The 21,062-nt window shown below is 37.9% G+C and overlaps 1 protein-coding gene across 2 annotated transcripts in view; it reads right to left on the reverse strand.

The window, feature by feature from the left end:
- Positions 1-724: 724 nt before the first annotated feature.
- Positions 725-21,062, reverse strand: part of LOC117300755 (adenylyl cyclase-associated protein 1-like) — a 41,699-nt gene continuing 21,361 nt past the window's right edge. For both annotated transcript variants that reach the window (XM_033784538.1, XM_033784537.1), the window contains exons 14-19: positions 9,106-9,295; positions 8,020-8,201; positions 6,997-7,117; positions 6,298-6,380; positions 5,258-5,401; positions 725-3,994 (exon numbers count right to left, since the gene is read on the reverse strand). In XM_033784538.1, coding sequence (XP_033640429.1) covers positions 3,911-3,994; positions 5,258-5,401; positions 6,298-6,380; positions 6,997-7,117; positions 8,020-8,201; positions 9,106-9,295 — 804 coding nt within the window. In that variant the 3' untranslated portion in view covers positions 725-3,910. The remainder of the gene's footprint in view (positions 3,995-5,257; positions 5,402-6,297; positions 6,381-6,996; positions 7,118-8,019; positions 8,202-9,105; positions 9,296-21,062) is intronic.

The raw sequence follows: 21,062 nt of genomic DNA on the forward strand, positions 1-21,062 counted from the left end.
AGGCTATACACTGTATTTAATAACCAAGTGCACATGGCAAATTTTGCCCTAAAATAAAACAAGCAATGGTGAGCTGTTGATAGTGTAAAACATCGTGAAAAATTGCTTCCTGTGAAGTAATGTAGTTTTTGATAAAGAGATAACTTCTCACTAAAACTTCAGGCCAGAAGCATTTTATTAGCCATCTGAAAACACACAAATTGTTGCAACAGAGGTCTCTTTGTTTTCTTTTGTTATTCTCTTGCAACTTTGATGACCAGTTGAGTCAAAATGTTCACAGATTTGTTACTTTATGCATATCTTGGGATAAACCAAGTGGGAATACTGTTCATATTGACCAATATTTAGACATCCGCTGCACTATGAAAGAAAAACAAATCCAATTCTAGCTACCGGGCAACCTCGGTAGTCTAGTTGGTAAGACACTGCTCTAGAATTGCAAGGGTCGTGGGTTCGAATCCCACCCGAGTAACATGCCTGTGATGTTTTTTTCACAGGACTCTGGGAAAGTACCGAGTATACAGTGCTAAAACACATCTGTGTATGGGTACAGGACTCTGGGAAAGTACTGAGTATACAGTGCTAACACACATCGGTGTAAGGGGAAAGTACCGAGTATACAGTGCTAACACACATCGGTGTAAGGGGAAAGTACCGAGTATACAGTGCTAACACACATCTGTGTGTGGGTAAACATGGAGGTAAACAACCAAAATCAATAAAATTCAATTTTGTTGTGTAACTTGTGTACTTTTTTTATTATTTAATATCTAAAAGAATATCATTTTTATCGAAATCGAGATAACAATGCATCTGCATTACCAACTGATAGCCAACAAAACTATGTGTAAAGGTAGATTTAAATATTGCTTTTACAAAATTAATCAGCTTTGGTTAAAGCATAAATGATCGATACTGCTGGTGACTCACAAGTTTTTACATTGAAAAAAAAATACCCCACATTATATAGAATCCATATGAAAATAGGGAGAAAATCATAAAATCCCCAACTTCTTGTTTGAATGGTACCAAAATAGGTTTACTGAATTGTATACCCTTTCAAAGCAAAAGAGGGGTCTTCAAGGTTGAATTTGGTTCTATAATGGAGTAATTTTCCAATAGAATAGAGATGTTGTAAATAGGGACAAAATTACAAGTCTCAAAACCTCACATTAAAATGTTGAAAATGTCAATGGATTTTAGACCCTTCCAGTGTAAACTTGTTAACTATACAAAAACATTCAGTGAAATTCCAAAAAACGATTTGCACATTTTAAACCATGAGCTCTCATTTGTAGCTCCAACTACCTCATCAGATGCAAGTACATGTAATTGCTTCTACGAAAGCTCATGCGGATATTTATTTGATTCAAGTTAGTCATTAAAGTGCTACAAATTATTTTCCGCTTTGCAATTACCTGACTAACACGCTTCCCACCACTTGTATTCAGTAGTACTCAGTAATGCTCAAAAGGGCCTCACATGAAAAATGCATAGAAGTTTAAAGAAGAAAAACAAAATCCACACATTAAAATGTTTATGAAAAAAAGGAAGATGTTTCTGTTTGCCAAACAATTACTTTGATCTATTCCTTCCATTAACCAGGAGCTCCAAATTAGGCAAAAGCAATTTTATGAAATCCATACAATGTAATGACTGTCTAGTTCTGAGCTGATGAATTCATCAATACATACATACGTTAGTGTATAGACGATGTGATCTCTGATGTCACACAAAAACCATAACATGATTCGCGCGCAGACCGCCGGGAAAAACCTGTGTTTGGCAGCCAGCTAGAAAGTGTATGCAATCTTACCATGAATACGCGTCATTTTGCCCGGCGAAACATGACGTATACAGTGTTTTTTTTCAACATAGGGCGGTTTGAATGTAAACATACATGTAGGTCACATTGTCTATACTATAGTTCTTTATCAGATGTTGGTACGACGCAAAGCCTTAAGTATTTAGCCATTCCTCAACAAGCAAACCTTTACTGACCATTTGTTTAAGACAATTTCTTATACATGTAAATTAGTAGTAATAACAATGATTAGGGAGGCTAATCGTCCATACTTGCATCTGAACTGCGAAGGACGTGACTGCAACGTGTTCGAGAAGCAGGCATGCGAGGGCGCCTGAGGCAGCCAGTCATATCAACCCATACATGAATACGGGGCACATACGCAAGGAGCCTCTTCGTGAGTCCTTGCTTCAAAAATGGTAAGGACCAGTCAACTGCAGCGCATGTTTCGTTTCAGTGCATACTGTTTAAACATGACTAGGTGTGGGTATTTTTCAGACACTTTCACAAACTTCACTTTGATTTAATCTGTGTTGGTGACGTAAAAGCGCATTGTATCCTATGGCAAAGGCGCTCTATAAATGGCAACTTATTATGGTTATTTTTAAAATAAAATTTACCCTCGGCCTACTAAAACTCGGCGACTAAATAAACTCTGTCTCCAGATGCCTAGGGTTTTAATGCTTTTCAAAACCATGCACAAAATATTTTTAAATGACATTACGAAGGCACAAAGGACCGAGTGCAAACAGTTTGTTTTCAATCAAGTTATTTAAGAACATGGATAAGTTCGAATTTTGTTTAATAATATTAATAATGTTTTTATATAGCGCATTTTCCATATACATGTTCAAATGCACTTGACAGAGAAATTGTTAACAGAACAGGTGAGTTTTGAACAGATTGTTGACAGATTGTTGATTACGAAGAGATATTGGGAGTTTATTCCACAGTTTGAGGAAATATCAACAGTATCCCTAAAAATTTGCATCCTTCAGTATGTAATATAAATGTTAATAAAGAAATCGTTTTTTTCATAATATTTTTTCTACTATAAAATTCATTTTGAAATTGTTAAATTGAACTAAAACTCATCTCTTTTCAGTAATCTAAACCCGAAGGAAGATATAATGTTTTCAGCTAATGCACATCATGCAATTTCAAGCGTTAACCTTTATATTTATAAACACTGTGTAATGGCCAGTCTGTACTTGATGCGATTTCAATACGTTGAAAGTGGGGATTTATATGTGTCAGGTCCGAGCCATCTGGGGCCAATTTCATAAAGCTGTTTAGCAGAAAATACTGCTTACCACATTTATTTGATAAGCAAACCGTGAGAAGGGCATCAGTCGCACCAATGTAAACTTGTAACATGTGTTCGCTAAGTAAGAGTTTCCTGTGCTGGGCAGATTTTAGTGCTTACAGGCTTTCTGAATTTGGGCCAAGGTGTTTTCTGATTAGCAGAGTGTGGTTCGAGTCCCCGATCTTGACACTTGTGGCCTTTGAGCAAGACACTTACCCATTAATGCTTCATCTTTCCGATGGTACGTAAAGCCAAAGGTCCTGTGTGTTTTGTGAATGCACGTAAAATAGCCCAGTGCACTTATCGTTATTAAGAGAAAAAGTTCGCCGCTGGTTTGGTTGCTGCAAATTGCGTCACAGCACCTTGTAAAACTTTTCAAGGTGCTACAACTTTACAAGGTGCTACATACCAGTCGTGAAAATAATCAGCGAATAACAGTGCCACCAGTGCCAATCTGTAGCCGTTAAATGCCATGATAAAGTCCGATTGTAAAACGGACTCGTGCGAATGAGGATATTTTGTGAGTGCCAGATTTGTACAACATTTGTTAGCGTCACCTAAGTGCAACTGCATAAATCCGCAGCAAGTACAAACTGACCTTACATCCATTGCATATTCACGACATCCGTTTGTGTGTCCCGCCCAATCAAGCGTGAGCAGTAGCTAGCCCACACTCCTTTAAAGTTTATACCTCCCTAGTTTCGCCGATCGAAAGCCGATTGTCGTAATGTCACTCCGACGATAAATGGTTGGAGTCTTGGTAAACCAAAATGAGGGTAAAAATAGGGGGATTTGTGGATCTAGCCCAGAGATTCACTGCACTCTGTGACAAACCTCTTGCCGTCATACGAGCTCTTGAACTGCTCTGGTAGAGGGAACTCGTTCTGCAAAGAAACCAAAAATTTAAATAATTACTAACCATCCCCACAACTGGCAATTTTTATTTCAGTGGTGTGGTCAACCATTTGAGACTGTTTTTACTGCAAGGGTTATGCTCGGTGGCACAGCTGTGCACAGTTTACACAGTTTACAAATAATTATTGATTTTTTTTAAAAATTTTTTTTTTTATGCAAGTCGCCAGACACACAAGGCCTGAAGGCCACTTCAAGGTGTGGGCTACAATTACATTTTCTTAGGGCTGAAACAGGGTTACCCCTTTCACAGTCCATACATATGTAGGATTGGGTATCATCAATACGAAGCCTGGCCGGTAGAGCAGAAAGCACTACCTCCCCAATTTTAAGTAGCAAGTGTCACGACCAGGATCCGAACCCACACCCTGCTGATCAAACACCAGTGCTTGAATCCGGTGCAGTAGAGCTGCCACCATTGACATCTTGCAATCAGGGATATTTTGTACAACAACCGGGGAGATATTTAGAGGATGAAAACCTTCATTCCAATTCGTCACTGCCTTAAAGGATTTGGGTACCTTTTCAAAATGTCCATAGATTTACATTAAACTTACAGGGTTTGAAGATAATGATAGTAGAAAGCTTCCCTTCAAATATTACTTACTGAGGTGCTGTAGTTTTTGAGAAATGAGTAAACCAATGTCATGAAAATACCTTTATAAATTATTAAAATAATTTTCGTCTCATGAGACGAAAATTATTTTCATGAGATTGTTTTACTCATTTCCCCAAAACTACAGCACGTCATATTTTCAGGGAAGCTTTCTACTATCATTATCTTCAAACTGTGTAAGTTTAGTGTAAATCTGTGGACATTGTGTTTTTTGTCCTACAAAATTTACACAGACCCTTTAAGGTTAGAAATAGGTGAGAAAATTAAATTAGCTGTTGCCAACTGCTAACTTACCAAAAGGACTTTTGGTTTAAATGCAAACAAAATAGTTAATGGCCTGAAGTTTCGATAAGGCTCTCTTTTTTTTTCAAAGAAAGATGCTGCTACAATGTAGGTAGAAATGTCAGGCCATTACTTTTTTGCAGTGAAGATTAGGGTCAGGTTTATGTTCAGAAAACCTTTCAAATTCTCCATCTTCTTAAGTGTAAGGATTAAGATTAGGATAAGAATTAGGATTAGGGTCAGGTTTATGTTCAGAAAACCTTCTTACAAATTCTCCATCTTCCTTAGTCTTAGGGTTAGGTTTAGGGTTAGATTCATGTTGAGAAACTTTTCTTACAAATTCTCCGTCTGCTCTGGGTACGAGGATGTTCATTTCTGATGACTTGGCCGTCACGATGAGCGTCTCCAATGAGTTCTCGCTGAGATACAGCATAGCTCCATCGGTCTTATCAATGCTAACAATCGGTACCTTGTTCGTCACCTAAGAAAAAGGAAATCAGTTGATCAATACTTCAACTATTACCTGGGGCCAACTTCATAGAGCTGCTTAGCACAAAAATTTGCTTAGCATGACATTTTTTGCCTTGATAAAAACAGAATTACCAACGAAATTTCCACGTGATTCTCAGGATAAGCAAACAACATCTGAATACCTGTACCAAGAAATATGCAACAAATGGAAATTTAGTTGGTTATCCTGTTTTTATCAAGGAAGACATTTTTGTGCTAAGCACATTTTTGTGCTAAACAGCGATATGAAATTAGGCCCAGGACATAGCTATTCAAGTTCCTACATCCAGGGGCCAATGTCATAGCCCTGCTATGTTAGCAAACTTTGGTGCTTACTGTAGCAGAACAATTTGCCAAGGTGTATGTATTTCGGGGTTGGCAAGAAAAATGAACAAATATTACAGAACAAATATCACAGGCATATCACTCTGGTGGGATTCGAACCCAAGACCTTTGCAATTCTAAAGCAGTGTCATACCAACTAGACCACCGAGATTACCCAGTGGCTAAAGGCAGTTTGAATCCTACGTGTATGTTTTAGCAGTGGGTACTGCAAACGATTTAATAGATGTTAAATTTGCATCGGGATAAAAGTTATTAATTTTGGTTTTTACCCATACACCAATGTGTGTTAGCACTGCATACTCTGTACTTTCCCGAGATCTGTGAAAAAAATCACAGGCATATTGACCACCGAGATTTCCTACTCTTTGAATCCTATGTTTTAGCAGTGGGTTTGAATCCCAACCGAGTAATATGCCTATGATTTTGTTCACAGAACTCGGGTAAGTACCGAGTTAACAGTGCTAACACACACTGATGTGATGTTATGGAGGAGAACAAGAAAAGTGATGAATATAAACTTACCTGCATCTGTACGCTCTGGCAGTTGATGGTGTCAACGGACCCCAGACATTGTTCAAACACCAAAGCTGTCTTCTTGCAGCTATCTACAATTTTACAAAACAAAACAATACGATTATAAGATTGTTGGGAAAAAACCTTAAACATGATTACTTCTGCAGCACTGTCTTATATCCTGTCCACACCTACACTTCGCTTCTATGTACAGCGATGGAAAAGTGGCCGAGAGCGTGACCATCGGGGGGGGGGGGGGGGGGGCAATCGTGGGCCAAAGGATCACAATGAGCTTGTTTTGGTTGAGGTGTGATCTCCTGGATTGAGAAGCTGCGTTCTCTTTCCACACTTATTTTGAACATGCCTATTATATACCTGGCCGGAATGAGCTGGATTTTAAAATGTTATTGTATAGGACAGGACGCTAAGATGCATATTGGCTCAGGCCTGTATGCTTCATTTTTAAAAGAGCAAGGGCACCAAGACATTTTCTCCTTGGACATGTGCGCTATATAAGAAGCCACAATTAATTAATTATTTAAAGGGTTTAAATGAGGAAATTGTGAATTTTACTGGAGCATTTCAAGGGCACCAAGGCCATGACCAGGGGCACGGAGGCCATCGCCTCTGTTGGTTCTGTATCTTGCCTATTGCCTGATAAGGTAACGATAACTTCCCTTGAAATATGAGACGTCATTGCAGACTTACCCATTGTAATAGAGTTGACTTTGTTGTTGACACGGATTGTGCAGTTGTCACACTTGTAAATGTACACCGTATGTTTCATGTCACCGTCAATCACGATGTCCTTGTCATTTTTGTAGAACTCCTGTGAAAGTAAGGTACCAAACGAGTGGAAATTATTTCAAAAAACGATTACGGGTTTGGGCAATAATTGCATTTATCAGTTTTAACACAAGTATGACTTTAAGATTTTCCAATGGAACTGCCCTTTGCAAAATGAAACTGGCTTTGCCCTTTTAAAGATTAAGTTCCAGGCCTGGTGGTCTCCCCTACAGAGACCAGAGTGGCCACATGCATCTTGTATTAAAAAGAAAATTTTGGCCACAAACTGCAAGATTTGACTTCCTTTCACCCAGTAGTGCAACTTTTAGAGATAACCATTGCCTCCCCACACACACAAAGAGGTTAAAAAACCACAAATTACAGTTTGAACATTATTTGGCCTCCTCCAAAAATTTGTATTTGCCCCTCCCAAATTTTGTATTTGCCTCCCCTCCTCTCCCCTCCTCCCCCCCCCCCACGCACACAAAGATGTTTAAAACAAAATGACAGTTTGAACATTATTTAGCCTCCTCCTAAATCATTTATTTGACCCTGCCAAATACTTAATTTGCCTCCCCTCCTCCCCCCACACACAAAGAGGTTTGAAAAAAACACAAAATGACAGTTTGAACATTAAATAGCAACCTCCCAAATTTTGTATTTTCCCCTGCTTGCAAACCCCCCTCCAAATAAAAATGTATGGTTACCCAAATACTTCCGAAAAGACAAGGATCATCTCCTTCTGTAACATTTCTATTGACAAATCTCTATTCTCATGTTAAAATGGTGTCAAATAATATCTATTGTATTTGAAACCATTCCAGTGCAAAATTTGTCAACATCCGAAACCTGTGATGCCATCATTCTGAGAAAAGTAGGTCTGTACATTTGTGTACGCAGCGTTTTAGTTCATTCTTGACTTTATTAAGATCAAAATATACTTACCACTTCCCATTTCTTGAAGCCGACCAACTCCATTCTTGGCGGCTTAACCACTGCTTTGACAGCAGCTTTTGGGGCGGAGACTGATTTGACTGCGGGTTTCTCTGAGCTGCTGAACGGCTTAGCCGCCTGGCGAAGCGCAGGGTTCTTGTGAGTCTGCATGTCCTTTGTCACCTTCTTCAAACCTTCAGGGGGAGAAAACAAAATAATTAAAATGGGAACTTAGTTTGTCAATCTTGTTGCCAATTCCCACCACAAGATAAAAGATATATAATAATTACTCTGCCTAAAACTCAATCACTGATGTCGGCCGCATGCTTTAAAGGAAAGGTTCTTAAGTTGTTTTGATCCTAAACACAATATACAAGAAAAACTAACCTGTGAAAATTTGAGATATCACAGAAAATCAGTATATATTTGGTTTGCAGTAACACCATGTGTGTATCTACTTGCCAGGTTGAGTTTGTTCTTAGAGAACTGTCTTGCTTAATTCTACTACCGCGGAGTAGTCAGGAGACTGAAGAGGTAAGAGATAAGTGGGCTTATTTATAGGACAATATCTGGATACCCCAGAAAGGATAATCAATAATTGGAAAACATGATTCGAGAAATGTCTCAGATTTAAATGTTTTTGAATCCCTTTCTCTAAAAGCACATTCCATAGAACTGTTTTTAAATCGCTACTTAAAAAGTATCTGCTTAATTGCCTTTTTGCTTGTTTAATTTATTTATTGTTGTAAAGTGTATCAAGGCTATTGTTTAATGGGCTACATATATAAGTACTGTGTTATTATTGTTTATCTTCAAGTACGCGCTAATCCTCCAGTCAGATTGGCAGAATGGAGTGGTGATAAAAACCTGTATTGCACGGCTAATATCACTACCTGCGTCTTGTGTGTTCTATGTCACGCGCCAAGTTTGCTTGAAGATAAATACCTTATTACACGCGCGCTCGTGGAAATACGGAAAAAATAGCGCATATGCGTCCCATATCCAACTCGGCCTTCGGCCTCCTTTGATATGGGACGCAGAAGCGCAATAGTTTTTCATATTCTACTCGCACTTGTGTGATAACTTATAATATCATACCTGAAGTAATATCAGCGCCTTGGTTGATCTCAGCAAAGAGTGCTGCAGCAGCTGTCTTACCACCGCCGCTGCCACCAGCTGATGCAGCTGGTGCTTCCACTGCAGGGGGTGGTGGAGGGGGAGGAGGGGCTCCACCTGGGGGTGGGGGTGGCGGGGCTCCAGCTCCTTGGGCCGCTGTAGCAACCTTGCCCTGTAATGAAACAATAGTAATGTACATTAAAACTTTGTATCAATGTTTGTTGTGTCTTTTAAAGGATTCGGGTACTTTTTCAAAATGTACACATAAAAACTTAAAGGGTTTGAAGTGTAATGATAGTGGAAAGCTTCCCTTCAAATATTACTAACTGAGGTTCTGTAGTCTTTGAGAAATGAGTAAAACAAGTCACAAAATAACTTTCGTATCAGGAAGACGAAAATTAATTTGGCAAGAAAAATCCCATTAACCAGTTACGATATTATACCATAATCATAGCATACCCCATGTACATGTAACTGGTTAATACATTTTTACATGCTAAAAACTACAGCACCTCAGTAAGTAAAATTTCGAGGGAAGCTTTCAACTATCATAATCTCCAAACTTTGTAATTTTAATGTAAATCTGTGGACATTGTGTTTTGTGTGAGGAAAAAGTACTATACATGTAGACCCTTTAAACATTCTTGAAACCATCTCAACTCCTTAGGAGTATGCAGCACCTACAGCCGTAATGTAAAACTGTTTCTGATCCAGTGCAAGTTCTGAGGCTACAACAAGACCTGGCATTGTCTGGTGGAGATTCTGTGGAAATGTTAACCCTGCTGTTTGTAAAATGGGTACCTTTCTGAAAATGAAAGGTATTTAAAGGCAGTGGACACTACTGGTAATTACTCAAGATAATTAGCATAAAACCTCCCTCTGAAGTACTGTAGTTTTCAAGAAAGAAGTAATTTTCCACAAGTTTGATTTCGAGACCTCAGATTTAGAACTTGAGGTCTCGAAATGAAGCATCTGAAAGCACACAACTTTGTGGTGTTCTTTCAATGTTATCTCGCAACTTCGACGACCAATTGAGGTCAAGTTTTCACAGGTTGTTTATTTTATGAATATATATGTTGAGATACAGCAAGTGAGAAAACTGGTACAAACAGTGTCCAGTGTCTTTAAAGTCTAAAACTAAACTAGGATGCACATGTATGAAAGTGCCTGTACCCATCCCGTAGATATCTTTAATAAAATATTGTTAATTTAGAAACAAATATTCATGATTTGACAACGCTTCAGTGAAAATTTGACAACAAAAAGCACTAAAAAAAGAATACGTCATCTGCAAATAGATTTTTAAAAACTTCTCAGTCAACAAAAAAAAAAAAAGATTAAATGACTAAAAGTCATGCCCCCCCCCCCCCCCCCCAGTTAAGAAGTTGACCCTGACATGGAAAGACACAAAACATAATGGATTTGAATTCCAACTGGCTTCTGGCAGGCCAAGAGTACAACCCTTTGGACATGATTTCTAATTTGTGTTAAATGGTGCGTTAAGTAGGTTTTTTTTCAGCGGCGTATTTTTGAGTTGCTGTATAATGAGGGAGAGGATGGGGGGGGGGGGATGTAGAGAGAGAGCAAGGCTCTGGGCTGTTTAGTAAAGAGTCAGTGTCAATGATAATATGGGTAGTTTTTACGACCATGAGTCGTCTCAAACTTGTTTCATTGTGCTTCATGGCAAACAATTTTTCTTTGCCGAGATGATCTCTTCTTCTACGACGGAATGATCTGGATTTCTAGGTCAACTGCAAGAGAAATCGTTTACCGATTAAAAAAAAGACCAGGGGTGGGATATATGCATATAGGACTGCCCACTGGGCGGGGTTTAATATTCAAATTACAGTGCAGTTCGGAGGGTTCAGGGGAGACACTGCATTTATGCATGAGGGGAGTTTCTCTTGTTTTTTTTTGAGAGACCCGCCTCGTAAACAAAGTGCCTGGGGTGTCAATTTACTAAACGGACTTTTGATACCGTCTCGTTAATGTTAAAAATAAATACCATCTGTAAAAAAGTGTTTTGCTGATTTTTGGTAGGGTGTTAGAATCATATGATCGCTTGTTCTATGCATGGTACTCTATTACATGATGTACCAATCAACAGAAAAACTGTCTCAATCTGAAAAACACTAAATTATATTAGATTTTTTGGGGGGAAGAGGTAACCAAAGAATTTTTTTACTAAAACAGGATTTGAACCTGTGACTCTAGGGTTTAATGCTAGTGCTCTATCAACTGGGCAATCCAGCCCTTTGTTGATACATGTATCCTGCCTTTTTATCAATATCTTTATGTGGGGGCCCCAGTCGGAGGTCTACAACCGTAAATTGCAGGGATCACGCTAAACTCTACAAAACAAAATTAGAGTCTTGACCACACAAACATTTAGGGAAATTCTGAATCGGACCAAAATTAAGACATACACAATGACACTACGACACGTTTGGAGCCTTGAGGCGCAGTGGTTGGATTCTCCTGAATACCGAAGTACAATTATTTACACATATACTGCAGATAATATGAATAATAATATTAACAATAATACAAAATAATTTAAAAAGCGCAAAACAGTAGCAGATTGACTCCACCTCAAGTGGCTGGAAAGTAACCAAATAGAAGTCAGGCCCAGACAAAAATTGAGATAAATCTGTGATTAGACAAATCTGTGCATGATGCTTGTTCAAATGAAAACAGTAACATGCAAAACTCTGCAGAAAGTTTTCTATTGTAAGATTTTGGTCTTATTAGAACAAATGTTGCGGTCTTATGGAGAATTATACCAAATTCGAGCCATGAACTCGGTTTTCAAAATGTGCACTTTTTTATACAAAATTTAGTACCCTATTTTGTAAGTAAGAATATGTGTGTACTTTATGTTTTAAAGAGAACTGTTATAATTTTTCTTTTATTGCAAAGTGGCGGACGCTGCCCGTACTTATTCCCAACTACTGGGTGGCAAAGATTGTGGCATATTCTTAACATGCAGACATGCCCCGAAGCTTAAGCTCACTATATTAAGGTTAATTTGTACAACTAAAGAGATTTGCTGATAGAACGCTTGATAAATTCCTTGAACTAAAGCTGTTCTGCACGTACACCATTTGGCCCTTGGCGCTAACCGCCCCATCAATTGAGGTACTTCATTTTGGTCTTCAATCATCAGAGACTTTTTTGTGTCCTCAAAAGAGACTTTTTTAGCCCTCAAACGAAAGGATTTAAATCCCAGTGGCCCTCGACATCCTCAACTCAGGGGGTGACACTGTTGTTTAAAAAATGACAAAGTCCTGAAAACTTGATAACAATATTGACGATGACTAGAGCAAGCTAGTCAAATCGTTGAGACAAATTAAGAACACTACATTGGTAGTAAATCGGCTATTAATAGCCGATTTTCATCAACCAGGTAGTACTTAAAAAGGAAGACAGTTCTTCTCAGAACTGAGAAATCTCCCGAAAAAAATAAAAATATTCTACTCTGCGGTAGTTGAATATATAGCAAAACAGTTCTCTAAAGTTCAAACTCTATCCAGCAAGTAGGTATACACATGGTGTTACCGCACACCAAATATATACTGATCCTTTGGTCTGAATAATAAGGCCCACATCTATTTCAAAGTTTCGATTTGAGGATGGCAATAAAAATGTACTCATGCCCCAAAATCCAATTACGCACTTTGCCTGTTCAGAGCAAACTAATAATGACCATTGTTCGGAAACACAGATATCATAGAATTAATAACTAAGAAAACTATATTACGAGATGAACGGAAGAGTCAACTGAGGACGTCGATTTATGATTTACTAGGTCATATATTTCCAGTTTATTAATGAAATTATCAATCAAAAAGTGGACAGGTTGTAAACAAAATAAATTGAAGTGTCAAGCTGTTAATTGAATACTGGGTATCTAATTTGCCAAACTATTTTCTCTTTTTATAGGAAGGATGGTCTTTAAAGCAAAACAAAATTACATTGGGGTGGGGGATAAAAGAAAGATACATGTAGCTTCCAATGTGTGGAAAATGAAAAACTTTAATTGCCCTTTTTTTTCTTCAAATTGACAAAATCTGACAGTTAAGTTGTGAGGAAATGGGTCTGCTGCAATCTAATTGTAAAGCTGAAGTTATTTTATGTGTGATATTTACGACTTTGGTTTTAGACAATGAGCTTAGCCAAAGTATTTTTTTTGTTTTTGTTCTTCAAAACTGACAGTTGAGGTGCAAAGAGGTTGGTCTGTATTATAAACATTTCTTGAGCACAGCCACCAATTCTAAAAATAGTAGCTCTTTTTCTCTTAAAACAAAACTCAGCATTTAATACAAAACTATTTGCCATTGATACTGCTAGTAGTATTATACTCACAATGCAGGAAGCTAGCCCCTCAAATCTGCCTCTAACGCAGTGTCCATAACAATTTTGAGGTGAAAAAATAGAAAAGAAAAACGGTCTTCCAAAAGATTAGAGCCAATTTACCACGGATCATCTTTCCAAAAGATCTTTTAACAGCAAAAAAATCTTACAGATTACTTTTTTAAAAAGGCAGCTTTACCTTAAGCCATCTCTTTATGAATATACAAAAGCCCCCCCCCCCCCCAAAAAAAAAATCCTCCTTCCCCTTTTTCAGGGATGGTGATTTTGAAATGGTTCGTTGGTCTCGATCCTTTTGTAGCAAAAGACCACCGGACCAATTCATGTTGACAAAGAGAGAGAACCAAACTGCTAGTGTTGGATTTGTGAGCACAGTGAACTCTGTATAAGTGTCCCTTCCCCAGATTGGTTTTTAAAAAGGGAAGGTGTACGTTTGGTAATTACTCAAAACAAAATATTAACTTAAAAACTGACTCTGTAGCGAGCATTGGAGAGCTGTTGAAAGTATAAAACATTGTGGGAAACGGCTCCCTCTGAAGTAATGTAGTTTTTGAGAAAGAGGTAATTTCTCACTAAAATAATAAAAGACTTCTAGCTAGAAGTCTTTTATTCCTATCTGAAAGCACACAAATTCTACCCACAAGGGTGTTTTTTCTTTCATCATTTTTTCGCAACTTCGATAACCAATTGAGCCCAAATTTATACAGGTGATGATGGGATACACCACGTGAGAACACTGGTCTTTGACAATTGTAATTACAAAACATGTACCTCCCCTTTAATACATGCCCCAAGAGTAGAACGATTTTTACATGTACTTTGTGTTTCATATGGTCGACTCAAAGGCCAATGAAAATTAAAAGTCAGTTTCTTGACAGCACCTGCACAGAATTTGGACCCTTCTTAAAAAATGTTCATAACCTTCCTTACTTAAATTATAAAATTGTCCCCCTTACCCTAAAATAAACCCATTTAAAGTCCTTATTTTTTAGACAAATGTAACAAGACTTGGACTACCACTTTTCCCCCAGAAAAAAACATTCGGGCATTGAATGAAAAATAACAAATGTTAAACAAACATTCAGTTACTGTACAGCCCAAAACAGTCCTGTTGGTTAAAAAGTTATTTCATTGTTCAAACGGCTGACAAAGAAATAGCTAGACTTGCTTATGGCTGCTGAGCTATAAGCCTGTTCTATGTTCAGGGCAATAGGCATCGCAGGCCTGCATTCTTACAATGTACATGGTGCTAATATTTAATAACTGAGGCATCCAGAGCTACATGTATGCATGTTGGCCCTCAAAATTACGTGGACGTGGGCGCGAACAACGTGTTACATAACCAATGCATAATGAACTCAATGTTAAACCTAAAGGTAGTTTTGTTCCAATGAAGAAGTGAGCTTTTTTTTCTGTCTTAAAAAAATACAGTACACAAAAATTACGCAGACTCCGACACAGCAGATTAAAAAAATAGGTCACTTCATTGGACCAACGACGAAAAATGGACTGGGAACAAGGTTTGATCCCTTCAGCAAACAAATTCACCTCCCACCGCGAAGGTCAATGCAACACATGACTGAATTTATTTTCCAATCTCTCTCCCCCCCCCCCCCCCAGCCATAAAAGTGTAGCACCTGACGCAATCGTAACGTATGAATTCAAAGTAAAAAATAAACCTCTTTCTATGATAGCCTGAATCTAGTGCGATTCAATTTATTATAAACATCACATTAATGCAGTGGACACTATTGATAATTACTCAAAATCATTATTAACGGTAGCATAAAACCTTACTTGGCAACGAGTAATGGGGAGAGGTTGATAGTATAAAACATTGTGAGAAACAGTTCCCTCTGAAGTGACGTAGCTTTCGAAAAAGAAGTAATTGTCCACGAATTTGACTTCAGAACTAGATTTTGAGATCTCAAAATCAAGCATCTGAAAGCACACAAATTCATGTGACAAGTTTTGTTTTTCTTTCATTTTTATCTCGCAACTTCGACGACCAATTGAGCTCAAATGTTCATAGATATACCAAGTGAGAAGAATGGTCTTCGGCAATTACCAATAGAGTCCATAGTGCCTTTAAAAAACATGAAAATTCTTCTCCAGTGTGCATATTACAATAATTTAAAAAATGACAGATACTGACAAAATAGGGACACCGCCGACATAGGGCTAGATAGCTCAGTTGGTAGAGCGCCGGCACGTTAATCCCGAGGTCGTTGGTTCGAATCCCACTCTAGTCAATTCTTTGATCAACCCCCAAAATCAATAATAAAAAAAAGATACATTTTTGTAAAATAGAAAGGAAGAACTATATATAAACAGATAAACATAACAACATACATAGTGACAGATATATTTAAACAACCACGTTAAAAAGTACTAGGGTGACCACCAACGAATAAAAAAACCCATTGAAGTAAAGGAACAATAAAGAAGTACAAGTCCCTACAAAAATTTTCAGTGATGCCAGCAAACCATGAAAAAACAGAAAAGGAACGAAAAAGCAGGTGATTATCTTTTGAATTTTAGAGTTGAATAGGTGGCAAACGAAGGCGGGGTAGATTAGGGGGGGAAAATGGAAACAATTTATTTTGTAAACCCCTGAATGGTGACAGCACTTAAGGTTGTTTTCTGTCGGCTTCAGATGAAAGGTATTTTATGTCGCCCCTCTCTTGGTCACTCCTTTGTCTTCCACTTAGCCACTAGACCATTAAGAATTCATAACAAGAAGGGAAAATAAAACTTCACAAGTATTAAAAACCATTGATTGTATTTCTGTTAAACTGAGCGTGAAAAGAATATTGTTTGAAAAACCACTGGAGGGAGAAACTTCCCAAATAAAACACTCTATACATGCTATATCTGAAGTTTGCTTCAAGTTTGTTTCTTTTGAATTCTCAGATGCACTCTGTTATTATGGAACGTTACGCGGCACGTCCACTTGATGCGGATGAGATGGGTTCCTCAAAGGCATCAAAGGGAGGGAGAGGTTGCTGGGCCGTGGAAGCGCACCGGTTCGGAGAGTTTCGGTCTCTCTATTCAGTTCCGGTTGGCTTGGGGCTTATTGATCGCACAAATTAGAGAGGTGGGACTCTACATTTAGTGGGGAGGGGCCTTGGGATCACGATCGTTTAGGACGGACAAAAGGGCCCATTGTTTGATCTCTCAGGACAAAATCGGGATATGACATTTATTGACAAGGTTGATGGGTCACAATTCAAAGCTCAGTCCACACTTTTTTAATTTCAGTTTTTGTTTATTTTATTATTTTTTTTCTGGGGGGGGGGGGGGGGCTCTGCAGAGCCAAGGTCTGTAGTTGCTTTATGCTGTTTAAAACTCCAGCGAGATGTTAATTGACCCTTAAGGCATACAGGAAAAAAAACAGTACAAAGGGCCAGACGACACACGAGTGTCGTACTTGGTGTTAAAACAAATTCGTAAACTTGTAAAAAGTTTGAAGCCGGTTGTATTCTGCTCCACCGGCCGGGCTACCAGTGGATAAAAATAATTGAAATTTACTCAGTCAGTCTCCCCTGTGGTTTATTACTTGTTCAACTATTTCTGTGACCTCACTCTATTGGTGAAAGTGAAGATTATTTTTACGAATCTACACTTAACGAATCTACACTTGAGTGTAGATTCGTACTATAATCTACAGATGAGTGTAGTTTTCAATCTACACTTAAGTGTAGATTCGTACTATAATCTACAGATGAGTGTAGTTTTCAATCTACACTTAAGTGAAGATTCGTACTATAATCTACAGATGAGTTTAGTTTTCATTTAATACAATAGTTCTACTTGAAAATTACTGTCTTTCCTAACTGAAAGATAAGATGAAGTGCGACAAAACATTGGCTAGTTGAATATACTTTATCTTTCACTTTACAAAAACTTTGTTGCTATTAAGAAACCTAATTCATTGAAACTGTTATATAACCAATGGGGGAAATAGTTTAAGTCAGAGAATAGACTCTACAGTGTAGACTCTTTTAATTCTTTTAATGAATCTACAGTTTATCATCCATTCTCCTTAACATAATTAAAATTTTGCATCACTTGAAGGTGATCCCTCTGCTGCCACTTCCCAGGTTGTATTGTAATTGGGTGTGATCCCTAGCTCTACAGTGGTTACAGATGTCCTAACTTACATTTTCTTTAAAGACACTGGACACTATTAGTAATTGTCAAAAAAGCCTAGTCTTCACACTTGATGTATTTCACCATATATGCATAAAAAACAAACCTGTGAACATTTGAGCTCAATCGGTCGTCGAAGTTGCGAGATATTAATGAAAGAAAAAAACACCCTTGTCACACTATGGTCACACAAAGTTGTGCGCTTTGAGATGCTTGATTTCGAGCAAGTTCCGAATCTGATGTCTCAAAAACAAATTCGTGGGAAATTACTGCTTTCTCGAAAACTAATGTACATCACTTCAGAGGGAGCTGTTTCTCACAATGTTTTATACCATCAACCTCTCCCCATTAATTGTCACCAAGTAAGGTTTTATGCTAACAATTATATTGAGTTATTATACACATGTACCAATAGTGTCCACTGCCTTTAATTCTGACTGACGTCCCAAAAAACACCAAAGATATTGAAAACAATAAGGAACTGTCAACATTAGGCCTAGATAGTTTAGTTGGTAAATCAGTAGAATCAGCTTAAAGGCAGTGGACACTATTGGTAATTACTCAAAATAATTATTAGCATAAAACCTTTCTTGGTAACGAGTACTGGGGAGAGGTTGATAAAACAACATTGTTAGAAACGGCTCCCTCTGAAGTAATAAAAGAAGTAATTTTCCCACGAATTTGATTTCGAGACCTCAGACTTAGAATTTGAGGTCTCGAAATAAAGCATCTGAAAACACACAACTTATTCAGCAGCAAACGAACCTGCAAAAACTAGCTCAATGTAATCCTATTGGTCAGTGTACAAGTGCCAATTTGCAGGCCTGATACTTCACAGAGGCAACGCAGGCGATACCCTCCGTGCCCCTGGTCATTGCATTTGTGCCCTAGCAATTCTGCAGTAGAAACATTACAATGCTCTCATAGGGTGCCCTTTACCAAGGAGAAAATGCACATCGTGTCCTTGCCCTTTCAAAAACGAAGCATCGTTTATGGGCCAGAATTTGTTTTGGCAAAATGGTGTGTCACACAGTGAAATTACATGCACACACAAACAAATTTCACCATAAGAGTAACTATAAATATAAACATGGATAGTAAACTTGCGGGTACAACCATGGGTAAAATCTCTTTTAAAGGAGACTATGATGTAGGTCAACCAATTTTTTAAACTTTGCTTCACCTACATGTACATGTATGGTATAAATGCAAAAAAATTGATAGCTCGAGTTTAGAAAGACTCTAGGGTCAAACGTCAGGCAATTAACAAATTTTTCAAATAAAAACTAGTTCAATGTAACTCCAATGGGCTTCTGGTATTCAGTTTTGTGTAATCAGTTTTGGCGTACAGTGGAATTACATGCAAACTAAAAGGATACAAGTGTCCCACCAGACTAGGTCAAACCTAGTTTGAAAACTTGGTTTCACCTTCCCCTTTTTTTCTGAGACCAGAAATAAAAACACTCTAGGGCAAATGTCAATCAATCATTTCTACCAAACACACACACCAGAGTGAGATGTGATTAAACCTGACCTTAGTTTTGATTTGTTGACCCCTAAGAATTAGACCACAGTTTACCCCACGTACATCCCTGACCAGGTCGAGCAGGCATTGATGCTAAGTTTACATGTATAATACATCATTTTGGTTTTCAGAAAGAACAAATTCTTTCCCATACTTTAGTTTTGTACTTTTCAATAAACACGTACACCATGAAACCAAACTACAAAAAAGTTCACAACTTTAAACCAGTTTACAAGGGCAGTCAAACACCATTTTAAGCATCATTTGGTTTTCAGAAAGCTCAACCTCTTCCCTATCCTTTAGTTTCCTTCCAATGAACTCCATCATGGCTTGGCCGCCAGTGCAGTGATTAAATAAAACAAAATATAGAACCAACCTAAAAAACTACAACCCCCATATATACCGCCCTCATTCGATTGTTTAGAGCGACTGTTGAGCTTTCGTTTGGTGTGATGTTCAACAGGGGGTGCAATTGAAAAAAATTGAGAAAAACACCCCCACCAAAGGGTTAAACCTGCTAACAAGGGTTGAAGGCACTGGACATGTTGGGTAGTTTCCAAAGACCAGTTTTCTCACTTGGTATATCCCAACATTACGCATAATCTAACAAATCTGAGGAGAAAAATTTGACTCAATTGGTCATTAAAGTTGCAATGGAATAATGAAAGAAAAAACACCCTTGTCGCACAAATTTGTGTTCTTAGATCATGCCTAAAAAAGGGAGTCCCCAGTCAAACACCATTTTAGCATCATTTGGTTATCCGAAAGAACAAATTCTTTCCCATCTTTGAATTTCCAATGAACACCACCATCTAAACCATGAAACTAACCTACAAAAAAGTTCACAACTTTAAACTTTTTCCCTTGTGGTTTATATGGATAACTTCAAACCAGTTTACAAGGGCAGTCAAACACCAGTTTAAGCATCATTTGGTATTCAGAAAGAACAACTTCTTTCCCATCTTTTACATGTAGCTCCCAATGAACACCACCATCTGACCATGGAACCAACCTACTGTACTAGTACACAAATTTCACAAATTTAAACCTGCTTATTTCAGGGGCAGTCCTTAAAGGCACTGGACACATTTGGTAATTGTCAAAGACCAGTTTTCTCACTTGGTATCCCAACAAAGTTTACAACTTTAAACTAGTTTACAAGGGCAGTCCTTAGTTAAACACAATGTTAGCAAAGTCAATATCCAAACTGTTTGATTGAGCCGGCATTGATGATTGATGCTGTAAAACATCATCTTTTCAGAAAGAACCATTTCTGTGCCATCCTTTAGTTTTCACACCTCAGGAACCAACTACAAAAAAATCACACCTTTCAACCAGCCTCCGTAAAAAACTTTGCTACTGGTGCTAGGGTCGAAATATCAGGCAACTAACTATTTTCTGCAACTTTATACCAGTTTATAAGGACAGTCCTCAGTCAAACACCATTCTAGCAAAGTCAAAAACCCCAAATGTATCACCCAGTACCTGGTCTAAAATCAGTCCGTCAAGCTACATGCACATTACCCCAACCTCTACTGACTCATTCAAATTTCTTGACACAAGCTACATTGTACTTGCAATTTAGACTATTGGGTTCCAAAGAATTTGTCAGCATTGTCACCTTGATGTTGAAACAGAAATCCATTTTCTGCTAGATTGCCCATTATACAACGACCTTAGGAATATTTTTTCGTTTATATTTTATCAATCAACACAATGACTTTGAAATCCTTGGTAGGGAAGATGGATTTCAGTTTTTGATGGACCATCCTTGCCAAATATATTTTTTAGTTTCCTGTTTCAAAAGGAATCAAACTGTTTTGGTGATAAGAGTAAACCAATGTTTTTTCGTTTTGAGTTAACACTCTTAGCTTTCCATACGACTTCTTCA

Source organism: Asterias rubens, chromosome 16, assembly GCF_902459465.1.
Source record: "Asterias rubens chromosome 16, eAstRub1.3, whole genome shotgun sequence".
Taxonomy (NCBI): Eukaryota; Metazoa; Echinodermata; class Asteroidea; order Forcipulatida; family Asteriidae; genus Asterias; species Asterias rubens.